This window comes from Tachypleus tridentatus, chromosome 10, assembly GCF_004210375.1.
Source record: "Tachypleus tridentatus isolate NWPU-2018 chromosome 10, ASM421037v1, whole genome shotgun sequence".
Taxonomy (NCBI): Eukaryota; Metazoa; Arthropoda; class Merostomata; order Xiphosura; family Limulidae; genus Tachypleus; species Tachypleus tridentatus.
The window spans coordinates 41,632,199-41,658,829 of record NC_134834.1 but is presented as its reverse complement, the minus strand read 5'-3'; the positions used below and the strand labels follow the sequence as shown (position 1 = coordinate 41,658,829).

Genomic DNA, 26,631 nt, shown 5'->3' with positions numbered 1-26,631 from the left:
TTACTGTCATTATTTAAGAAATTTCCAGGTAGATGATTAACGGTGAATTCTTTTTGATGTACAGTGTGAGAAAAAATGCAGTTTTTTCATAAAAGAATATGATATCTGAATCAAAAACAGTTTTACTGTAAAAAAAAAAGGTGGCTAAGTAAAACTTTAATTGTTATACAAACAGCGACTTCTGGTGACAAAATGTGGTACTATAACATGGCGGAGTAGGAACGTGCCCCTGACAACGCGCTCTCTGGTGCCAAAACGTTGAATTATTACTTCGGGAGAGCCCTCACTAGATGTAAACCTAATAAATGTAATCAAGCAGAGAAACTTATGCCTAAATCCATACATTGACATAACGGTGCAGAATAACCATTGTAAAAAGCAATAAACATAAAATTAAAATAGAAAATCATACATATTAGCTATTCTAATTAACACTTTGTGGCTAAACTGTGGTAAAATTTTCAGTTGTTTAGGCTTATGACTGCCAATATTTTTTTTTTTTCACGGGAAAGGCTTATATGTTGTCACTACCTCTTAGTTATTTTAGTCTAAACAGATCTAGGCTGACTTCCAAATAAAAACTACCACACCATGGTAAAAATTAAATTTGACTCAGCCAACTAAATAGAGTTACGTTAGCCCTAAAATAAGCTAACAGTGTGAATAATCTTTATAATACGAAAATAATAATATTAACAATAATTCATATTAATTGTTACAAGTATAATAACCAATATTATTAATGAAAATATGTTTATAGAAAGGATAAAATACTTTCTGGAGGGCAAATAATATTTTCTGCTTATAAAATACGTTTGGAACAGGAAGAACACACCCCACTCCCACTATCAGAAAGCGTCTTGACACTCAGAGAGCGTGTGAAAGTCATGTTACTGCCGGTCATTCAAAACTAAGTAGCTAGGTTATAATGGTTGCAACGTTATAATGGCTTTTGATCACAGTAAATAATTTGTTAAAAATCATGTATAAACAAGATCATTTTGAAAAGATCGTGGTTATTATAATTCTCATAAAAAATAATAAATCTGTATTACAAAATGCTTGAGAAGAAACCTAGTTAATGGAAAATTAGAATGAGGTTATTCCTCAGTCTATGAAATTATGTAACATTGAATGAATTATTATGTTAAAAAAAACTGTGTGTGTAGTAAAATTGAAAACCGGTAATTAAAACGTACAATCTGAGAATTAAAGTATATTTTACTGAATACTATTAATTAAAGTAATTAACTAACGATGTTGATATCCAATAGTACGTAGAGTACTTTATTATTAGGGAAAGAGCTTTTTTTTCTTCAAGGTAAGTTCTAGTTGATAATTGTCTCTGCTAATGTTAATAACATGTATTAAAGTACATCTGTAAGTAAAACTAATGTATAATGCTTTGTTATAGTTTTTTTCACTAACATTTGTAATGTATAAAGATTCAAATCTTAAGAAATATCATACATCCACAACTTGTGACTTGAAGCTTGATCCCATAGGTATTCCTTATATTTATTGGAAGATATTTTTTGTAATTAAGCAAAAAGCTACACAATGAGCAATATCTGCTCTTTCTACGACGGGTATCAAAATCAAGCTTTTAGTATTGAAAGTCCGAAGACATACCACTATGCCACTGAGGATTAGAAGATATGCTGGCTAAACTATACAGTTGTGATATCAAGTTTTGTTTTAAGTAAAGCCACAATAGGTCTCTCTGCTGTATTCACGGTGGAAAATCACACGTGGATTTTAGCAATGTAAGTCTGTAAACGTACCGCTGTACCACATAGATTGTAGGAATTAATTAATTGAGAAATAACACTAATCTTTGTGCATAATATTATCATATAAATCTTTCTATGTTTGTGATACAGATTTCTTTTCTTTTTTCACCAACGGTAAAATTTGAAAATACCACTTGCAACGTTGTGCCTTAATACATGTTTTACTTGGCGATGTTTTTCGGTAGAGAGCGCTTAGGTCAACAAACGAAAGAAGTACAGTTAATTAAGACTGCTATAATTGTGACGCGTCACTTAGGCACAGCAAATCAAGGAGTGTGTTAGGCCCTTTCTTTCAAGATGATATTTTCACTTTTACTTTTGGTGTAATAGTACTGTTAAGCCGTTGGTACAATTTATAATATCAAATAATAGGTTAGTCGCAATCTCATAATATTATTCACATACCTAAACTAATTTAGTTTACCATATGGTGAATTAAAAAGGATTCAAAACTACACAAGTCATATAAACATTATAATAGACTTATTATATTTTTAATACTATGTTACTAATCTAGTTCCTTAAAACTTTTTCAAGAAGTAGGATAGTGTATAATGTTAGTATTTCAACCAAACTATATTCAGTTTCTCATTACAACATTTAAAACTTGCATCAATAAAGATATAATCAAACCCTCACAGTCTTTCATAGCATTTTAGAATATTTGTTTTATTGTTTGGTATATATTTCAGACTACACTTTAATTGTTTGTCTGGTGTCTACTGACTATTATACCGTTTTTTAATGTTTTTAACATAATGCTTCCTACAGCGTTTTATAGTCTTCAGTTAGTTATCGTGTTTATGTTTCCTATTTTAGTGCTTGGGTCGTCTTGATCATGTTGCTTACTTGAGTACTTGAGTTGTCTTGATTACACTGCTTACATTAGTGTTTGAGATGTCTTGACTAATTATATTGCCTAATTTAGTACTTGAGTTGTCTTGCTCATGTTGCTTTCTTTAGTAGTTGATTAGTTTTGATGTTGTTGCTTACATTAGTGTTTGTGTTGTTTGCTTATACTGCTTACCTTAGTATTTGTATAGTTTGGTTAATTATATTGTCTGCTTTACTGCTTGAGTTTGGTTGTTTGTCTAGGACATATTTGCTCTTACATATATGTAGTTTTCAGGTATGGTTGTGTTTGTGTTAAATATTTTGCAACATTTGTAGTACTTGATAGCTTATTTGGTATAAATTACCTGTTCCAACATTTGTAAGTTTCAGAGTATTTGCCTTCTATTGTATTTGCAAGTGCTTGGTTGTTTAGTTAGTAATCTAATGTTATACTACATGGGCTTTCCTCTAAGTGGCACAGCAGTTTGTATTCGAACTTACAACCATAGAAACTTGGTTTCCACATCCGTGGTGGGCAGAACATAGATAGCTGATTGTGCTTAAGTACAAACAAGTCTCCTGCTGGTACAGTGGTAAGTCTACGGATTTACAACGCTAAAATCACCGGTTCGATCACCAGATAGTCCGATAATAAAACACGTACACTGCAAACAAATAAACGTACAGTACGATGTTGAGTTTGCGTTCACTCGTTTACCGTACTTTTCCTACTACTGCTTTTTGGTTTCCTGTTGTTTACCTAAAACGTATAACATACTAGAACTCTTAAATTAGAATATTTGTATAGGATAAACTGTTTGAAGAAACTTTTTTTCCAGTTCTTGGTAATATGTTAGGTGTTTATATATATGCGCTGTCTTATGCAACTGTCTTGAGTTTTTTTTTAAATTTTCAATGCCTGTGACATATTGCCTAATGTAGCATTTAAGCCTGATTATTTTTGTGTTACTGCTTGTTACAATACTATTACCCTTGCTGTACGATGGTATTGAAATCGGGCTCGTGTGTCTTTAATTCCGCTCTTGTATCTTGAATACTAATGGTCAGTTCTTTCAAAATTTGGTCCAGATCCGAAAGTGGATTTAGATATTTGGATCATTTTGAAGCATCTTTCATGATGGGGAGATAAAGCATTTTCGCTGTTTTCGGTTAATAATTCTGTGAAGTGTGATCAGATTTGTACTCAATTTCATGGGAACATTTAGGTGGAGACAGATCACCACACTACACAGAAATGATCAGGGACATTAATTATTCCGAATCTGAGAAAGGATTTTTTGAGTTTTTGAAGGTGATAATTTACCTAATCAAGTATAGATGCATACAGTCTTGGAAAGGTGCGGGGGGGGGGCGAAGGTAGGCGATGTTTTGCTAATATTTTAGTTGTTCCTCTAGCTCATTTTGTTTAGTATGTCGTGCATTGCGTAGGGTATAGAGGTGTTTAATCATTTACTAATATATATTTTTGACGCAAGGTTTGTAAGTGGATGCCTGATGCAGCATTTAAGGGTCTTACTCTTATTTTGACTGTGCTAATGGATGTAGTGTTTCTACTGTTATATGGTATGTTTTGATTGCTTCAGGGTGTAAGAACGTTTATTACCTCTAAGCTTCTTTCCTAGCGTAACGCTGTTTGCATCAGTTTCTAACTTCTTGTTGGATCATAACTGCAGCGACAGTTTCGAAATGTTGTGACAATTCGAGTGATTCTCTGGAATGCTATAAAAGTTGAAATATTTCTGTACATTCATCTTTGTGAATTAATGATATTTTGTCATAATTTTATGTTTGTGTTCTATTTTTTATTGATTAATACAGCATTACCTCATTAATGTAGCAGATACTGAAAGTAAAAATGTGTTCAGAAGATTAAATTCATCACATATCATTAGAATAACATGTTAAAACGACTATTTTTTTCTCAGCAATAGGCTAAAATACTAGATGTAAACCAGGAATGGTTGACGTATAGTCTGGTAGCCTTACAAACTGTAAAGTTTAAAATACGTTTAAAACCATTGAATACTTACAAGGTAAACTACCGTTTTGTATGAAAGGGGCTATAACACCCCCATACTCAAATATACCGTAACATCTTCACTTTTCTCAAATTTGTTTGGTAAATTATTCAGCATAACGCGAATGATTTTTCTTTCTTACGCGTGTGGTCTTTTAAGATATTCTAAACACAAGTTTATTGGTTGAAGTTCTTACGTGCAATTTGGCAGAACATAAAAAATGTTATAAATGTAGCTGTATCGCTCTGTTTCTAAAGTTCACGTCCAGTTGTGTTGTGGGAAAATCCAAGGATCAGTATAGCTTTTTGGTTCAGTCAATTTCAAATGTCAGTTGGTTTTAGAACAAAATCACTTTGGCTATTTGCTTTGTCTATCGCAGAGAATCAAACCCAGATTTTAGCTTAATTGGTATGTAAACTTACCCCGCTATCATACGGTATGCTAATTTTAAATAAGTATAGAAAATCTGTTGAAGTGCTAGTTCAACCATTCAAATATTTACATTTTGCATTACATGTATCAATCTCTCCTTTGTTCATCACTTAGGGAGATAATATATTCAGTACCTTTGAATGTTTGGCTGATTGTGTGGTATATTTTAGTTGCAACTGTGGAACGTAAATAAACTATGTTTTATTTTCTTGTGTTATTACAATATTTATTATTGATTTATCAGTTATTCTCTAAACCTGCAGGTTTCATACAAATGTAGTGGAGAATGTTGTTGAGTCAACTCGTCAATAAATACGTCTTTTTGTTTTCTTGTTATTGCTCTCCAGAGCTCAGCTGTAAGTCTGTGGATTTAAACACTAAAATCAGGTTGAGGTATACGCAGTGACAGAGTACAAATAACCCTTTCTATAGATTTGTGCATAACCACAAACAAAAAATCCTTAACCACTCTTCGGAGATAATATTTGCTTTATAAAATAAAACTGACCTGGTGCCCCAACATTTCACCTTGTGATTCGGTATCAGTAAATCAACAGGTAATATCTGCCTTCATACTCGCCAGATACTCTATTTCAAAGGGCTTCTTCGACGCAGTCGATTATCCGTGAGGAGATCTCGCTCTTCCGTGTAGGATCGCCCTTAAATGTAGGGGAACGAATGGTATCATTGCAGTGACTAGATGGGATTCTGACTTAGAGGCGTTCAGTAATAATTCCACGGATGGTAGTTTCGCACCACTGGTCACTCAATCAGGCACATGTACCAAGTGTCCGAGCTGTGTACTGAGCAGTATTACTATCGCATCAATTAGTCATCATGTTTTCTCTGCCTATTTGAGGTATTGGTGAAGCGCTGCACACCGTGCAAGAATGTCGACAGCAGCGCCCTTTAGTGACACAGCAGGAGGTATTTCGAGGTTATAGCTTCACTTACATTTGAATAAGAATGACCAGACATGTGGAAATTATGTGTTGCTTTTTATAAATGTAAAATTTATTGTAAAGTAAGAAATATTTTATTCAAACTCTCTGGTAGAAATATTCATAGATCTTCATTGTATTAGCAGTTTGAGAGAAGATGTGGAGAATCCAGTAAAAGCAGCAGTCCGTTGTTCTATAAAAACAAGTGCATAAATTGTGATTGTGTTAAGTCTGTTTGTATAAAAAATATTCGTTTTTTTAACTTTACTTTACGTATAGCTTTTTATTTCATTCTTTCTCAAACTCAGTTGTTCAGCGATTTAATGTTGTTAAGTGATTTATATATATATTATCAAACAACCCATTGACAGGATGTTTCCCACTGCTCAAACGTTATTTCAGTTTAACATCTCAAAGATTGGCTTGGAAGGAGAAAAGTTTGGCGTTATGATCATAATATGTTGTAGAGTTTACTGTTTCTGGTGAAGCTTATGTTGCTTTTTTATATAAAATCATGTGCTATTCAGTTTAATTGTTGCTTAATCCTTAGTATTAATGGTGTTGAGTATCTAACAGCAAAGCCTCTTCAAGCAGCAATGTATACTGCTGATACAATTGTGCATCACGAAAGGCCCTGAGGTCATGCAGAGTTAATGGATGAGCTGTCAAGAACACCTAATCATTCTGCCATCTTACAGCAATGGTTTACAACTTATCAGAATGTCTGAGTTGAAAATGTGATTCCAGGTATCAGATCATCCAAGGATTAATCAACAAAACTACATATCCAGCATTGTGATGTAACCGTAATGGTGTCCAGGAAATGGGCAGAACTATTCCAGTCTTCCCATGATTTACATACTGCTGATGTCTTTACAATAATACCATTCTGGAAGTGAAATGCAAAGCATATTGTCTATGTGAAATGAGTGAGATACTTATACCTTCCTGAGCAGCAAGACAGAGAAGGCTATTGATTTTGACTGATGATGCAACAGTTGCAGGAAAGTCAGCAACGGATTTTGATTACTGCTGCTACACCTTGAGAAAACTATAGAAGCCCAAGTCCAACTTGGCCATTGACTTTGAAAAGAATCAACAAATAATTTGCACAAAAAGCTCTCAGAACTAGGTGGGTTTTAGCATGTGTATGTCAAAATAAAATTATACACGAGAGGCCAGAACAATGGTAGAAATCCTAGTATATCAGATGTTTAGAGCATAACCATCGCTCGAAAGTCACATAAAGACTTTTATTTAGTTAATTAGCATAAACTAGGTGTCAATGGAGAGGTAGTGATCTGATCATGTCCAGGAAGTTTTACTAATACAAGATAAACAGTTATCACCAACTTTGGTTTGACATTGGTATTCTGTGCACCTGGTGGATTGACATTCTGTGGTAGAAGTGTCCACTGTACGCTAGATGAGTTCCATGAAGAATGAACTGCAATGGTATATGTGGAAGAATACATCACAGAACCCCTATGTACACAAATGGTGTTCTGTGATTTACTACAGACAATGTAGAATGTACGATTGACAATTAACATGGTGATAAAACCCACAAGCGAAACATGCTGTTTTCTTTCCAGAAAGAAAACAATATTATTTTGGGCAATTATCTGTCGAAGTGTGGAATAAAATCCTGGTATCATTTTCTAATTATGATTGATTATCGAGTAACACATCGGAACTTCTTCAGACAAGTAACTAATGTTAACAGCAACACTGGAGATGTATTTGTCATACTGAATTGCAAGGTAAATATAGAATTCTCAACAAACTCAAATTAAATCGTTAGCCAAGGATAAGCGAAACATTCAGACTGAATACAGCATCAGCGACCCAGTGACTTTCTGATGGATTATAATGATGGATTTATGGAACCAGATGACGAATTAAGTCAAACAGTAGTCACACAACTTTACATAGGTGCAAGGAATACTAATTTGATTAAATAATCTCTTTTCGGGCTTCCTAGGAACGCTAGTGATGTAGCTATCGGTGAAGTACAATAGATATTAAAGTATGAACCAATAGATCCTTTACAGAGGGTTTGGTTAACTCTAGTAGTTGTTATCGGGAAGTAAGATGTAAGATCTTTCACTCAAATTAAGTATTATATATTGATTTTAGGTTGATGAATGTCATAACTTACGTTGACATCTTTCCGTTACCATGAACACATGAATGTCTGGAAGTATTGGAAGGGCCTGATGAGTCAGTACATTAAACATGACATATATATATATATATGCTGGCAAACATAGCTAGGTTATGAGAGCAAGTATAAGCCTGCATTCAGCATAAGAGATACATTGTACAAATTTTGAGTCATGTCTTTTGGCTTTTGTAGTATGTTCTCCACTTTTGAGAGAATAACAGAGTTCACACTGAATGGGTTGAAATAAAAAAGGAACTGCAGTGGTGTAGTAATATTGGGTTGTATATTTGAGTCTGCAGTCGAAAACTTCTAAATTGTATTCTAATGGTTAAAAAAGATAGACTTCAATCTGAAACCAGTAAAATGTACATCAAAATGGAATTTATTAGCTAAGTTATGGGTAAAGAACGAATCTAGAAGACTCTGTCAGAACAGTAATGGTGCGAGATTGATATCAATCTGGGGCTAAACGTAGAGTCCAGCGTTTCTTGGTTTCCCATCGTAGTACTTTTACAAATTAACCCCATCATTATTGACTCTTACTAAGGCAAAAATATACTTCAGAAAAAGCAAGGAATGTGAACAATCGTCCAAGTCTCTCTAGTGTATTTTACTGGAAAATTATGCAATTATGTTAAGCATTGACATTAGTGATAGTGGAAACAGAGCAGCATTATCACAGTTGCATGACAGTGTATAATACGTATTCACATATACTAGTATTATACTGAATGTTTCTTAATGCAGATACTGTATGACAAAGAAATAATTACTTCCAGTTGTGATTTCTTATCACATTTTTGTTACTACTTGTGTGATAAACAATTCACTATTAAAGTGAACCTGCATCACTTAATTCTTTGATGAACTTTAAAAACCACGAAAGGATGATAGCATATTGCATAGCAATACTGTAGTAGTGTGAAGTGTTTCATGCGTTAAATTCAGACCGACACACTATGGAAAATAGATTGTCTCTCTATATGTGGAAACAGGCCTGGCATTGCCAGGTGGGTTAAAGCGTTCAACTCGTAATCTGAGGGCCGCGGGTTCGAATCCCGGTCGCACCAAATATGCTCGCCCTTTAAGCCGTGGGGGCATTGTAATGTGACGGTCAATCCCACGATTCGTTGGTAAAAGAGTAGCCCAAGTGTTGGCGGTGGGTGGTGACGACTAGCTGCCTTCCCTCTAGTCTTACACTGCTTAATTACGGACGGCTAGCACAGATAGGCCTCGAGTAGCTTTATGCGAAATTCAAAAACAAACAAACAAACTACAATGTGAAACCTTGTTCATTTATTGAATTTTAATATTCTGATCACTGTGTAAAATTTGATCATTTCTGCCATAGTAAGAAATAGTATACACTAATGGATTGACTTCACTAGTAATATTAGGTTGTCGGAATTCTCCGGATGACATTCAGAAGCTGAATATTGAGCAAGTTATCCTTGGTTGGTTGTTTTAATCCAACTTTTTCGCTGACAAGGTTCTTAATTGTCTGCTGTTTTAATTCAACCCAGTTTAAGTTTTACAGCCCCCAAGGCAGCATAGACAAGAAGGACTTTTGTCTGATTATCCTCTACGACTTCAAACTTGGACGAAAAACTAACAAAACTACACGGAACATCAATCAGGCATTCGGCCATGGATTTGTTACTGAACGTACAGTTCAGCGTTGGTTCCAAAGGTTTTAACATGGAGATGAAAGTCTTGAAAATCGCGAAGGTCGTGGAAGGAAGCCATCCTTAAATGAAGACACATTAAGGGAAGCAGTTGAGACAGACCCTCGCACAACAGTACGTGACCTTGCATAAAAGTTAGGCACGAGCAAATCAAGCACCAAACACTTGAGTATGATTGGAATGACGAAAAAGTTATATAAGTGGGTTCCGCATGAGCTGGTTGAAGATCAACAAAATCGGCGCTATGAAACCTGTCAAGAATGACGTTCCAAAAATTGAACGAATTGGGAATCGAGGTTCTACCTTGTCTACTTTATTCCCCAGACCTTTTCCTTATATATTTTCATTTTTTCTAGCACTCTTCTTTTGAACAATAAATGCTTTCAAAACCAGACAGCTGCAGGAGAAGCTTTCAGGTAGTTCAATGACCACAGAAACTCTGATTTCTACATCAGGGGCGTAAACAGCATCGTTACACGTTGGTAAAAGTGTGCTGAAGCAAATAGTGCTTACTTTGATTGAAGCATGTTTTACAACACTGGTTTATACTTTTCCAAACTTCGCAGTTTAAAAACGACATTTATTTCTGGACAATCTAATAATATTCAGAATATGAAACATATGCTTGCTAAGTTTGTCAACCTCAAGCATGTGTGATTTGTTTGTCAAATATGTTCATTGTTCAACCGAGAAGTCTCGCTCTCCTTTCATATGATGTATGGTCCTCCGCCTAAAGCTTTTAATCCGCACTATACATGAAAATGTGTATATTGGCTAAATGATGTGTATGCGTGTATAGTTCAAAAGCTAAGAAAGTAGCCCCCCATCCACAGGATAGAAGATATGCTATGAAAAAATGGTGAAAGAATGAATGTGCCAGAATGGAGATGGAGTGTGGGTTTGGTATATACCAGGAGCGTATAAACCTCTAGACTCTTAGACTCTAGCCGGACTAGATCTCATCTTGCGCTCCCAAGAGTCATTCCATTAACCTTTTACGAGTGTGTAAAGCATCTAATACTTCTCAAGAACTACGTATGTAAACGGCCAATAAATATCTAGTGAATTTGCTTGGCCAAGAAGCAGAAGAGAAAACTGTCGAGTCAGGCAAGAATAAGAACTGTCTTATCCTTCTCGAACCCTTAAGGTGGCAAGAAAAGAATACAGAATATTATCTGACCGTTCAGGATGAGACACATAGAGGAGCACCAGGTTTAGAAACAAGAAGCAATCCTGACAATTCATAGAATCGCTTACGATGATTTCCTAATCAATATAGTTTGAATTAGTCTCGAAATAATTAAGACAGTCATTGAGCGTAGAATCATAGAATAAAAAGAAGTGGTGGTCCTTGCTTTCAAAGCTTTTAGGTATGCACTACATTGTGTAATTTTCACTTATTTGCCATACAGCTAAGACAACTTGATCTAATAGATGTAATATTTTGTACGTAACCAATTTGAATAACTGAAGGTGATAGCTTGAAGCTCACAAACTCACTTAAAAACGTGGTGTAACCCTTGCTTTCTAAGCTATTGGATGGTATTGTAAGGTACACTGCATTACGTAGTTGTCACCAAATTATATATTATGTTGTTCATAAAGCCAGACAGACAATAATAGCTTTGTAACACTTTATTTTGAAGTTATTGAGCTACGTTTTACTATATGAAGTGTTTGTCAGATTCAGCTGTTTACTTAACAGCTAAATATTAGTGTTAATAAATCTAATACTTAAAGCATGAACCTGATGATGGCGAGAAGTTCGAAAACTTATCTGAAAGGGCTTTGTAAACCCTTACGTCCTGAAATACCAAATGATATTCCCGAGCTGAAACATCAGAATCATTTTATGAAAATCACTCAGTTTATTTGGCTTCCTAGTGAGAGATTTACAGAGAATACAATATTAACCTCGCAAGAACTGTCGAACTACACCTTAAGAGCTTATAACTCCTCCATGAAGCTGAGTTTCCTGAGTATGTATTGAAACACATTGTAACTGCAACACGAAACAAGAATCTTAGGATCACAGTTTAACTGAATTCTATTCATCATTATTTATTTCAATGTGTTTAAAAAATAAAGCATGTTGAATGTGATGGCTCATAGATGGCAACACATAACTGGACTTAAACTATTGAGTTGCTGCTTCAGAAAGTGAACTGATTGTGAAGTAATGTGTGCGGGATTAAGAGATAAGATGATAATTATGTGAAATATATATTTGGTCGGAGAGGTCACTTGCCGCCTGTTTTAGCCATTCGAATCACTAAATAATAGTGTGTTGTTTGTTAGTCAGTCAATGGACACTAATATGACGTCACATAACAATGCAGTTTTTACTGTTATGACCTCGGTAAAACGTGCACATGCTATAATCCACGAGAAGAATTATGCAATATAGCATGACATATGAACTTCAAAAGCAAGAAATAGAAAATTTTTGCTACTCTTAGTTTTGATTTTATTTACTCTTGAAACATAACGTTTTAGAAAACCCCTGCAGAAGCACATCTAGCATACATGTATAAATAAATATATCTGAGGTTCCATGCAGATAAAAAAAACATTCATGCGATAATATTCATGAGTGTTAAATAACATAAATATGTCAATTATGCAAAAAACACAGCTTTTCAGCAACCCATAAATGAAAATAAAAATCATTGACCTGAATATTAAGACCTTGTGATATGAGGTTAGTTGTGATTGCTGACTTATAAGGTATTACTTGAAGATGAAGTGAATCTGTTATTTTCATTAGTACTTGTGAGATAATATTTCATTTTTTATAATAAAATGTTCAGCAGAAAGTGAATTTTCGTGGAAAGCACAAGAGTAATAGACTCACACTATGTCTGACTAATTAAATCTAATCAAAATGTGTCCGAATACGAGAAATTATCAGTAGTATGTGAACTTACATGCAGTAGTTGTTGTATCCAGTGTTTTACTTCGTCGTGATAGAGTATTTTAAATAATTCATATTGAAATAGTCAACAAGGCACAGAGTTTCTAAGTGTTTTTATAATATTGTTTCATTATAAGATGCAGTAAGAAACGCCTAAAAATTGAGATTGTAAATATGCTAAGAGAGGCGGAAAGTAACACCCACCTGTGGAAAGTTTGAAAAACTCCATCTAACTAACACTAAACTTATATCTGTCAGAAAATCATAAAGGGAATATAATGTAAGGAATAGTTTATTTTAACCAGACGATAATGGAAAGAATGGATCAATTGTACTGAAAACACAACTATTAAATATCTTTTGAATGAAAATAAAGGGATTTGATCTGGATGTATATATATATATATAAATTAATATTCAAGTAGTCCCACATGCACACAAAACATTTATATTTGTGCTGTGAAGTTAACTGTGATTACTGATTTATTTGCTATTAGAACAGGAATTACTCTATGGGACCGATAGCTAATACGATATTGATCAAGCACAGAACCAGCGAAGCCTATGAAGAATAAGAAGTGCATAGGTGATAGAGATATATGTTCTATAAGTACATAGAAAATAATCACCTGTGAACCCCAGAGGAATTTTGTTTAATCTATTTATTGAACTGACCCTCAAAATAGCTTTTAGAAATGAGTAATATCTGTAACTGGGCAATTATGGTTCTTCTTTAACTTACACATCAGACTGAACATCTGACCAATCCTGCTACCCGTCCTTACATTTTCAATCCAAATCTTTGCTATTTAAGATAAGACTGTTTACCATTTTACTACCTTGTTCTTTAACTAGCCAGCTGTGTTTTACATTCTAGTGTGAGCTGAAGTATTTATTATTTCGGAAAACGTTTTTTTTTCTGTGCATTTTAAGAGCTATTTTATATTCTTTCTTTAATGGAATTTTAAGGGCTCAATTGTGTGTTTTCCAATTATCATATATTGTAGCTATTGCCAAAATGTATTGAAATGTTTGTTTTTATTCGTTATTAAGGGCTCATTTTGAATTTCAGTTTTCGTTTACGTTTATTATATATATATAATGTATTTCATATGTTCAGTGATGTCGAGAAACCCACTTGTTTAGAAATTTATATGTTGTATAAAAATTTGGCTTATCTCTTTTTATTCTAAAATGATCAATTTTAGAGAGTATTTTTGTCAAGTGAAAATTATTATTATACCATTAATCAAAATTCAAAATGTTTGGCTCTAATCAAGGATGATTTTATATATGGAAGGGAAAAGAATGTCATCAAAGTAAATGCGCAATATCTATAGTGAAGTGTAATAGGAGACCAGTACAAATGTTGCCTTCATCTCAGTCAGTGATTTCGGAAAACTACACAAAATTAATTGTATTTTGACTGCTAACAAGTACAATAAATTTTTAATCATCCTGATGCTCCATTAGAAAAAAGAACTGTTAAGTGAGAATGCATTTTCGAACAAGACAGTGATTCCAAACATGAAGTAAATATGGTTGGACTATACATAAAAGGGAAAAAGAAGTCGATGAAACATTTGCAACTATGGCTTGATTTTGTACAAAATAGCTACATAAATATTATTAACACTGTATTGACTTAACTGGAAACTTAGTATTTTTAAAATAAAACAAACAATATGACTGATTTCTGGGTAGTAAAAAACGACATTTGAAGTTAATGTGATATCTTTATGGGATACTAACCGTTTTCCTTTGATTTACTGCCTGTTTCAATGTTTGTGTTTACTTGTTAGCAATGTAAAAGGACGTTTTTGTATTATAATATTTTTTCCTATATAAGTTAAAATTATGTTGGTAAATCCAACACGATATTTTTTCAATTTTTACTTTCAACAAAATTAGGTTACCTATTGGTCGCCATTTTCGTTTATAATAAGAAATATATTGCCATGGTTACGTTTTCATTATTTTGGGGAATTTACTCTATATTATTCATACATTATCATTATTCGATTTTTACTTATAAAATATGGATTTGATTTGTTTTAAACTTCGTGCAAAGTTACCCGAGAGCTATTTGCGTTAGCCGTTCCTAATTTAGCTGTGTAAGACTACAAGGAATGCAGCTAGTCATAATTATTCATTTCCAAATCTCAGGGTACTCATTTTTTTCTCATATAGTGATATTGACCGTTATACTTGGGCAAACATGTTCGGTAACAAAAATTTGAACCTGCGAGCAGCAGGTTGCCAGTAGAGAGTCGAAACTATCAGTCCATGCCTCAATACAGAAAGAAAACGAAGTCTGCGTTCTATATTTTCGCGCCAATGATTTTTTCTTCTGGTAATTCGAAGGTATCAAATTATTAAAGGAGTGAGAGGTGATAAGTTGTATCAAATTATTAAAGGAGTGAGAGGTGTTAAGTTGTATCAAATTATTAAAGGAGTGAGAGGTGTTAAGTTGTCTCAAATTATTAAAGGAGTGAGAGGTGTTAAGTTGTCTCAAATTATTAAAGGAGTGAGAGGTGTTAAGTTGTCTCAAATTATTAAAGGAGTGAGAGGTGTTAAGTTGTCTCAAATTATTAAAGGAGTGAGAGGTGTTAATTGTCTTTTCTCTGTTCGTATTAAAATGTTTGCCTAAAGCTGCATATTCAATAATTGATGTGTCTGCGTATAGCTTTTCCTAATTTTCTAGTGATAGACTAGAGGGAAGACAGAACCCACGGTCATCTCTTGCGGTAAGTTAATTTGTTTGACAGTATAGTAAGGTTGACTGCCGAAATGTGAGTTGCGCATATATCATTAACAAATGGTGGGTTTGTTGAGGATGTAGTAAAGAGTTTGTGAAAGACTCTTCATCTACATTAATAACAAAATACATTTTTTTCGGTACAAAACAGTAAGGCTTTTTTATTAAAATAGTCTCTAATATTTATGGTAAATATCAGCATTAACTATTTTCATAACAATGAAATACGTTTTATGAAATACATCTCATAGCTTCAAAATGTTTTAGATTTGTTACCAATAATAGTATTTCTTTTGATATATAAACGGAGTCGAGTTATATATTATGTATGTTACATTTGTTTAACACCCATTGAGTATTCTCCGAGAAATATCAAGTTTTATCTTCAATATCAAACAATCACATGTTTGAGATGTAGTCGTTATAGCGTGTAATGGTAACCAGTATCTTTAAAACCTAATTACTACCAGACAGCCATTAATGTTGAAACTAATTTATGTGCGAGAAGCAGCTGTAGTCACGTTCTATCCAAGGCACTTCTACTTGGATTATCAAACGAAACTGACATCTGTAAGTAAAACACAGTGATTCCACATTACTTAGAATATATAACAATGGTTGTGAGTATTACAAAGGATTTCCTTGCAAATACAACTGAACTAATCCATTTAATGTTTTATTTGATTAATGTACCACGCTCTGTTTTTGCTCTCATAGTTTACTTTAACGTTATTATAACATTAAAAATCACTTGCTCAAATAAATCAGATTTGTGAAACTAACCCCAAATGCTCCAGTGTAAGATTACGTGTTTTATTCAGCATTGTGATTCTCTGCATTACTATGAACCCGGCTTGGCCCAATGGTTAGGGCGTTCGACTCGTAATCTGAGTGTCGCGGGTTCGAATACCCGTCACAACCAAACATGTTCGCCCTATTCGTTGGTAAAAGAGTATCCCAAGAGTACAGTGGGTGGTGATGATTAGCTGCCATTTCTCTAGCTTTATACTTCTAAATTAGGGACGGCTAGGACAAACAGTTCTCGTGTAGCTTTGAGGGAAACTAAAAAACATATCACTGTAGACGTCCCACAAGTTACTGAGTATCTCAAGTGGAAGATATACATCGACCTAACTAGAACAGAATCAAGACACTGTAAACACTTGTGACGAAGCTTGCTACTCTCTATTGATGTTGTTTACATGATGTGAAAAAAAAAAAAGCGAGACTCGTGTATTTGGTATTTTCAACGTGAACGCCCTCTAATGGGAAACAGTTAAATGACCATGTCAGGGACCTCATACGGTGCTTGAACTGAAAATCCGAAGACTCGTGGTTCACAACTCATTGCCTCAGAAATGTGGTATATACTTTTGAGTCATAAGTACGTTATAAGAGTGACAGTCAGATTCCACTATCCAGCCAAATAAAGGATGCCTTCTCTCTGTTCTATCATTTTAAAATGAAGGACATTTATGAAAAAAGAAACCTCATGTAATTTTATGCAAAAAATCTGAATAAACAGTAAGACAAGAGCGGGCGATCAATTGGTAGGCCTGCGAAGTTGACGGACATTTTTATATAACAGAGTGACCAAGAAAAAAAACTAATAGTTTGTAGTAAGGATGCTGCAAAGTGTGAGAGTAGGAACACATAATCAACAAGCTGACGGTACCACACACACGTACATATTTAAGGATATTTATTTCGAAAGATTAAGTCATCCACATGCGTAAAACTGATAATCTGGCTACTTGTTTATAAACTACTATTTTTAGGTAATTTTTCGTGTAGTTACATACATTATAATGGCCACAACATGATGCATACCTTTAGCTACAGACGTAGACACGTTCCGCACACATTCACGCAAAGAGCTCAAACTTGAGTGCTGTGTACAATGTCGATATGTTCTAGTAATGCCCGGAAAACTTTACATACTTGCGTATACCAATGCCTCCAGCGGCACAACAGTATGCCTGTGGACTCAGACTGCTAAAAACCGGGTTTCAATACCCTTGGTGGGCAGAGCACAGATAGCCCTTTATGTAGCTTTGTGCTTAATTCCGAACAAACAAAAACCACTGTTTTTATAATGCGTCTCCCATAGAAACTGTAAAGCCTGTTCAGTGTGTTATTACTGGCTCGAATCTTCTATTTTAGAATCCTCAGACCTGGCATATTAACCTCTAGATCACGCTTTATGTAGAAAAAATAGATGTTTTTAATCTGTTAATCTCAAGAACATGTAGATACTTTTGTTTCAAAATAAGTAAATCTTAATGAACTGGCAATTATTACGCTTACCTCAATATCTCAAATGGGCAGAAGAAATAAAAATCAGTCTTTTGATTTTGTAATACAGAGTTGTTTTTATGTTTAATTCTTAATTTGAATTTCTGGATTTTTCAAATCTAGATCTAATTTTACTTTTATGATATTTGTTTGTTTTTAATTTCGCGCAAAGCTACACGAGGGCTATCTGCGCCAGCCGTCCCTAATTTAGCAGTGTAAGACTCGAGGAAAGGCAGCTAGTCATCACCACCCACCGTCAACTCTTAAGCAACCCTTTCTACCAACGAATAGTGGGATTGACCGTCACATTATCCTCACGGCTGAAAGGGCAAGCATGTTTGGTGTGACTGGGATTCGAAGCTGCGACCCTCAGATTGCGAGTCGAGTGCCTTAACCACCTGGCCATGTCGGACTCTATTTATGATATTCAGGAAATTAAAAACAAACAAACACCAAGAACCTTTGATAGTTTGTAGTAGATGCTTCGAATATATGCTATAATGACAGAACTATTGAGGTACTAATACTACAGGGAGTGTGTGATTATTTTATGTCTTTATTCTGAAGCTGGCACAGGGTGGGGCTCAAAGAGAACGAATTCATTGTGCGTGACCCATCTGGTTGTATGCTTGGCACGCTATCATAGAAGTAATTATAATTTTATATCTAAAAATTGCCTTCCTTCAAGCTCACACTAACTCACTGGAAAAGCTAAATTGTGTGTCTAGGGTGCGTATAAATCATTGGTGATATGTAGATACGACTGGTCGACTTTAATTTCAATTTTTAGATTGTTTTAGAGAAAGAAAAGAGAACTTTGAAGAAAAAAATGACATATTATCACAAGATTATTACACTACACGATAAAATAGAAAATAAATCTTCTACTTCGGGCACGCACATATTTTGCTACATAGAAAGTAAAATGAATTCCAGGTATTATATTTGATACACGTACACCAATTATGGAAATGGATTATGAAAATTGCTTTGAAACGTGTTTTATAAATTAATCTTTGCCAAAAATCTCGTCTCAGGACAAATGTATTACATTATAATAAACAAGGAAACATTCATTTTATAGATTAAATTTACAAAATACATACAACTGATGTTGAGAATTAAGAAATTAGATGACCTTTACTGTTGATAACGAACTCAATATGTTTGTTTCATTTTAAATATATACATATGTAACTTTGTTAAACCGTGTAAATAAAGACGTGTTTTGCAGTTGTTGTTGTTTTTTTTTCATTATTTATACACTTATCCGGTGTTAATACTGTTAGCAGGTTGTTCACAATATACCATAGTAATGTCCATTTTTGTATCACCATGCAAAAGGTTAGCAGATAACACTATGTAACACAAATTTTGTTCTTGAATAATATGTGTTATTTCTTACGTTGTAAAAGTACAGAAAATGGTCATTATTCCCTACAAACTTTGATTTTGTGACCTGGATAATGAAATTTAGAAATTAACCTATTTTTTATGTAAAAAGGGGCAAATTTGCACATTTTCATTTGTATAAGGTCTGAATAAAACAACATATGAATCAAGATTTACATATATTTATACTAAAGTTATACAAAAATGAACAAAAATTTTTAGAAGTGAGTAGTTTTTTTCGAGATTTGTGACTGTAATGTAAATCATTTTCACGTATCAGCCCCCAAACATAGTATCTCACCATACTTTCGTTATACGTTCCCATGTTCTCCTTGAATTTATCAAGATGAGCGTTAAGGATATGGACTTTTAGAGACGTCCTGCAGCCCATTTTGCCGTAGTTCTTCGCCAGAGCTTCAACCAGTTCCACATAATTTTCTGCCTTCTGATTGCCCAAGAAGTCTCGGACCACTGCGACAAAGCTGCTCCAAGCTTTTTTTCCCTTCCAACTGAACTTCTTGGGAAATTCTGTGCACCCCAGGATCTTCTTTATTTGTGGTCCAACTGAGACACCAGCTTTGACCTTTGCCCCAGACAGCTTAGGGAAGAAGTCTCGAAGGTACTTGAAGGTTGCAGACTCCTTATCAAGAGCTGTGACAAATTGTTTCATAAGACCCAACTTTATGGGTAATGGTGGGAACAATACCTTCTGGAGGTCACTAGTGACTCACACTTGACATTGTACCACCCTCAGAGAACTCGGTCCGTTGTGGCCAGTGATTCTTGTTGTAGTGCGCTGCGGTGTCCCTGCTGTCCCAAAGGCAAAGATAACAGGGAAACTTAGTGAAGCCTCTTTGAAGACCCATCAGTAATGCCACGATTTTGAAATCTCCGATAACCTCCCAGCCATACTCATTATACTTCAAGTCTTCTAGCAAGGTCTTGACACTGTTGTATTCATTTTAAGGTGCACTGAATGAGCCAGGGGAAGCGACAGATACTTATTCTAGAAAATTATTGTATATTCTACAACATTCTAGAAAGTTCATGAAAATTCTTGTAAGTTTGAGAAATTCTCTATCAGCTACTCAGCACTGAATCTACCTGGAATGTTCTGGAAAATGGGTAAATCTGACAATTTCATTACCCAGGTCACAAAAGCAAAATTTGAAGAGAAAAATAAGTCTTTTCCATTTACTTCAGGCATAAGCAATTGGGAAATAACACTTTCTGCCCAGGAACAAGAAAAAGTAGAAATTTTGTAACATAGTGTAATTGTTAATATTTTTAACTAACTGAGTATGTTCGTTTTCTCACCCAAGATTACCCGCTAGTTGTCAGTATTGTTAACAAACTAAGCGTGTGTATCTTTGCTTTTCAATACTAATGGCTACATCAAGTTATTAGTATTGTTAGTATAAACATGCTCACTTCTGTTCCCTCTTCCCTCAGATATTGTAGGCTAATTGGAACAAGAAGATCTAAGAAACTACAGAAGGTACACAACACTTTTTATGATAAAATGTAACTAAACTCATAAAATGTTCAGGTATGTATGAAAGTAAAGTAAGATTTAAGACCATACTTTAACAGATCTCGTCAAGGTTTCCTAAAAACATATAGTTTTAAATATTTTTCTGTTATATAACAAAATATATAAAAAATTAACAACATTTTCCAGGGGGCCACTTTTTTGTCCACTCCTGTATATATAAAAAAATTAAGATGGTTGGTCGATGTTTAGCTAGAAACTGTTCCAATAATAGCTCAACAAGCATGCTGTATTACTTTACATAAGACTCAAAACTAGAAAGACAGTGAATAAAAGATAGAAATTAAAACCTTGAAGAAACAACAAATTTGTTTGCTCAGTTAACTCGGTATTGTTTTGTACTTTATTCATGATTTAATGATATACAGAATGGGATACAAGTCACTTGAATCTTAAGTTGAGTACCAATAATTTAAATTAGCACAAGTGCTACTTGTGCTAATAGTTTATCAAGTAATATACTTGTTACCAACAAGTATATAGAATGTAATAAACAAGACGAGCATTTTCAAATTTCGTTACATAAATTGTGTGACTCTAGCAAAATTTTGCTTTTAGCGTATTTATTTTTAATGAATGATATTTCAACACCGAAATAGTGATTTGAACTCGTTTTAAAATAATATTATAACAACTGTTATTACTGAAACGTGATAACGTACTAACTGAATACTGATGAGAGGAAAACAATGCTCTAATGAGTGTGACGTCGAAGTTGAGCATTGTCCACCATCTTTAACAATAGTGACTGACGTACACTGAGGTGGCTGGGTGAGCTTAAGCTTCCCTGCTTTTCTTCTTTTATGTTTTAAAAGTGTCCTTTTTCAGTTATAAAAATGTTCTTATCTACTAAAAGACACGTCTAATCCCACAAAATGTTCTTATCTACTAAAAGACACGTCTAATCCCACAAAATGTTCTTATCTACTAAAAGACACGTCTAATCCCACAAAATGTTCTTATCTACTAAAAGACACGTCTAATCCCACAAAATGTTCTTATCTACTAAAAGACACGTCTAATCCCACAAAATGTTCTTATCTACTAAAAGACACGTCTAATCCCACAACTTTCTTGCTTCGACTTAGAAGATAAAAATTTCAGCTTTAAAATAAATAGCACACAAGGTCTTGTAAGAAAAAAAAATTATGATCGACTATTAAGTGTTAACACGTAAGAATTCAGTGTTTAATCTGAGTTTTTAAAATTACTTAATAGATTGATTGAATGGGAATAAAAGAGTACCTATTTGCTTCTCGTGACTCTCTGCTTTAGGCGTACCATAGACAACCAACAGTCACATAGCATTCCCTAACATCTCCTCACTCATATATTGGTTACAGACACTTTAACAAAATGAACATATTTCTTTCGTTTCGCAGCGTTTATGCTTAACTGAGAGTTGTTAAAGAGCGAATCAGATCACTATTTATTTCAAGTTACCCGAGGTTAATACAGAATTGGTAACATTGCTGACACGCTATTCTTATAAACTATTAATTATGTCATTATACCCAAGGTTAGTAAACAATTGTTATTGTTGTTGACTGGTATTTGAACTTTTGTTTCAGTTGTTAATCAAGAGTTTTGAACATTTTTAAGAAACTGTTCATACCAGATTTTATTTCAGAAGACCTTTTTATCACTCACCACTGTTAATAGACAAACATCACAGCGAAGTGGTTGAGCTTATTTCTGATACCACGATACAATCAGTCTTTATTGTTGACTTACCTTCGTTTGATTTCCTCTAGTTTTAAATTTGTTTGTTTTAGAATTTTGCGCAAAGCTACAAGAGGCTAGAGGGAAGGCAGCTAGTCATCACCACACACCGCCAACTCTTGGGCTACTCTTTTTACCAACGCATAATGGAATTGGCCGTCATATTATAATGCTCACACAGCTAAACCGGCGAGCATGTTTAGTGTGACGGGGATTCGAACCCGCGACCGTCAGATTACGAATCGAACGACTAAAGAACCTGACCATCCTAGGCCGTAGTTTTAATATTTGTGGTTTAAATCATCTAACAATTTTATCAATTTGTTAGATTCTTTGAGCATCATATCTTGTATTTCACGAAAAATTACCTTTTCTGTGTGTATAATTTATCATCACCTGAAAATGATTGATTAGGATTTGATCTTATGTATATATTTGTGTTATGTTCAAGTCTGCTTCTTGATAAAGCTGGATTAGAGCTAGATAACTGTGTGATAATAACTAGTCCTACAATGAATTTTCTTACTTGATCAAATGTCTGACTCTGCGATTTATAAATTATGATGATATAGAACTGGAGAGTCAAGGTTAAGTCTTTAAAACAAATTATTATAGAAGGTGAAAAACTCCAAAAATAACGTAGTGTGATGTCATCCGTTGGCTTACAGGCAGACAGTGGTGTATAAATATAAGATAGGGTGTTTCTTACGTCAATAAAGAAATTAATCATAACCATCAAACAGTAAATGAGCTGGTGTTTGTTAATTCTAATAATTAACTAAAAATAATCGCCAGGTGTTAGATATATTGGAGATTATTAATATCAATAACAAACTAACAATATTCACTATATATTACATATATTAGGCTTTATTGACATCGGTAATAAAATAACAATATTTACTAAACGTAATGGGATGTCTTATTGTGAATAGAAAATTACAAATTCTTAACTTTCCACAAGACTATTTGTTAACGGTAAATTATGAGCATATATTTCAAAATTACATCCTCATTTATGTTGGAAACGAGCTAAAAATTCTCATTTTTGTTCTACTAGACCCAGCGATGTTCCGGGAAGTGTGCTGGGACCTGTACGAAAGAGGGTCCGTAGGGGAGACCGCACTCCACCTGTGTCTACTCGTCTCGTCCGCCATTCACGCTGAATTAGCCAAGCGCCTCGTCAGGCTCTACCCTAAACTGGTGAACGACATATACCTCAGTGACGAGTATTACGGTAAGTCTGGAATCGCTTTAATGATGTAGGTATTGTTGATATACAAGTTCTTGGTTGTGCCTGACTTAATAAAACGAATTATCAAGGTTCGCTATTACACACGCGCACAGAGAAAGATAAAAGAAGATGATCTGGACATTAAGTGTGTATGTTTGGCTTCTGTCGCGTACGTCTAAAACCATTGTGTAACATCACTCCAAGTGTGGATGTGTACATTGTCATCTTGAGGTTTCTTCATCACCAACACATAAATAAGCTACATCGTAGAGCTGAACCTCGTAACTTCTATTTCTTATCAACTCTTTTAGTGCAATGACTGGACCTAATAAAACAGAGACTTGCACCGTGAGCGAGATGTTTATTCCCTTACTGTTACCAGGTCACATCATTCCTTAGATTGCTTCAACATTCTTTATGTTTAATCGTCTCACCATTTGTGATAAACATTGTGCACAGAGGTGCTACTGAGAGGAGATACAATGGTTATATACAGCAGGTTCGCCATTTTTTATCCACATTTGGTTTTAATACATCTGAAAGGGCTAAACCCCGAAGGAGTAGCAAGAATAGGTACGGGAAGGGAATTCCTCGTCCTTTCTAACTGGAGTAATAGGGGATCGCTCTACTCTCCCACACAAAGTTTTTGCCGAGATTTAAGCTTCCAACTCATTACACACAGTGAGGATATTTAGAAAGTTGTTTGTTTCTTTTGAATTTCACACAAAGCTACATGAGGGTTATCTGTGCTAGCCGCCCCTAATTTAGCGGTGTAAGACTAGAGGGAAGGCAGCTAATCATCACCACCCACCGCCAACTCTTGGGCTACTCTTTTACCAACGAATAGTAGGACTGACCGTCACATTATAATGCCCCCACGGCTGAAAGAACGAGCATGTTTGGTGCGACGGTGATTCGAACCCGTGTCCCTCGGATTACGAGTCGAAAACCTTAACCACCTGGCCATGCCGGGCTATATTTATAAGACAATTTTGATTAGTTTAGGTTATAAAAATATTTATTATTCAAAAACTACAAAAAATCATCTATATAATGGAATACAATATTTAACTCCTCACCCTTCTCCATTGTAGACACAAAGTGAAATATGCGTATTCCTCCCTTTCTCAAATAGCATCACCTCATAATATTCACAATTTCGTGTACACTACAAGTAAAATTAGTCTAGTTTTATTTCATGCTCAGATTGTTATAGTCAAGTAAAATATGCGTTACTGGAGACTTACAGTAGAAAGTGGCTGACTTAAAATATTCAATGGACATTACCCTAGTTAGGAATAATGTAAACATTATGTCATAAGGAACGCTACAATAGATTGACCAGAAATACAGTCGCAGAGAAGCAAAAAACTAGAAAAACGTGTTTTGATGCTAATACTTCTGTGCATCAATCATTTCAAATAAATTAGAAAAAAAGCAAGTAGGAAAACAACAATTTTGTGGAGTGAAGTAAATACATAAAGCATTATTTCCTTCACATAATGAGCTTCTACAGAAAGTAAACAAGGTTTGTTTGTTGTTACGCATGTAGCTACATAAATTGGTTATTTTTGTTGCGCCCACAAGAAATGTTCAACTCTAGCATTGCAAGTTCACAGACTTGCCACTGATAGGGAAAATAAAGGAAATATGGTTTCCCTTGTAATTAATGAATGTTAATTTTTAGAATTTAGCACAAAGGATAATGTTCTTACTCTACTGTAAACCAAATGTGGCTACTTGCCAGAATTTGAAGTACGTTTACTTTGATAACGTAAGAATATGACTGCATATCTGTTACCTAATTCCCAAAAGCCTTCTTTGATGCAATAATTTTACACTGTTTTCTTTTAGAATCATGACAATGTTATTGTTGCTTCAAAACAATCGTTTGATTTCTATCTGTCGAACGTTTTGCTTAAAATAAGTAATGGCTCCACTTAACTTTTTGTCATTTTTCGCAGCCACTTTTGATTTTCAGTAGGGTAAGAAAATTATATGTTAACATATATTTGTCCTCCATACCTTTAATATACTTCCATCACTAAATACATATATGATTATTTCAAGTTCTTGGATATGTTTCTGTAACCTTATGCACAAACCAAACTATCGGTTATACTTCCGTTAATAGGTATACATAATCCAAATGAATATACTTCCATGACCAGGCATGCGTTAACCAAACTTGCGAATATGCTACCATGACCAGGCATGCGTAATCCAATTTTGTTAATGTACTTCCCTGACAAAGTATACGGCTTCCAAACTTGTGAATATACTTTCGTGACCAGGTATGCGCATTCTAAATTTGTTAATGTACTTCCGTGATAATGCATACATAATACAAAACTTGTAACTGTACTTCAGTGACAAAGTATACGTAATGCAAAATTTATTAATGTACTTCCGTGACAAGACATACATAATGCAAAATTTATAAATGTACTTCGTGACAAGGCATACGTAATGCAAAATTTGTAAATGTACTCACACTTGACATTGTACCACCCTCAGAGAACTCGGTCCGTTGTGTCCAGTGATTCTTGTTGTATTGCGCTGCGGTTTCCCTGCTGTCCCAAAGGCAAAGATAACAGGGAAACTTAGTGAAGCCTCTTTGAAGACCCATCAGTAATGCCACGATTTTGAAATCTCCGATAACCTCCCAGCCATACTCATTATACTTCAAGTCTTCTAGCAAGGTCTTGACACTGTTGTATTCATTTTTAAGGTGCACTGAATGAGCCAGGGGAAGCGACAGATACTTATTCTAGAAAATTCTTGTATGTTCTACAACATTCTAGAAAGTTCATGAAAATTCTTGTAAGTTTGAGAAATTCTCTATCAGCTACTCAGCACTGAATCTACCTGGA

At 34.5% G+C, this 26,631-nt stretch overlaps 1 protein-coding gene across 2 annotated transcripts in view; it reads left to right on the top strand.

The window, feature by feature from the left end:
• LOC143229135 (transient receptor potential cation channel subfamily V member 5-like) overlaps nt 1-26,631 on the top strand; it is a 100,309-nt gene that overhangs the window by 39,330 nt on the left and 34,348 nt on the right. For both annotated transcript variants that reach the window (XM_076461008.1, XM_076461009.1), the window contains exon 3: nt 23,585-23,761. In XM_076461008.1, coding sequence (XP_076317123.1) covers nt 23,585-23,761 — 177 coding nt within the window. The remainder of the gene's footprint in view (nt 1-23,584; nt 23,762-26,631) is intronic.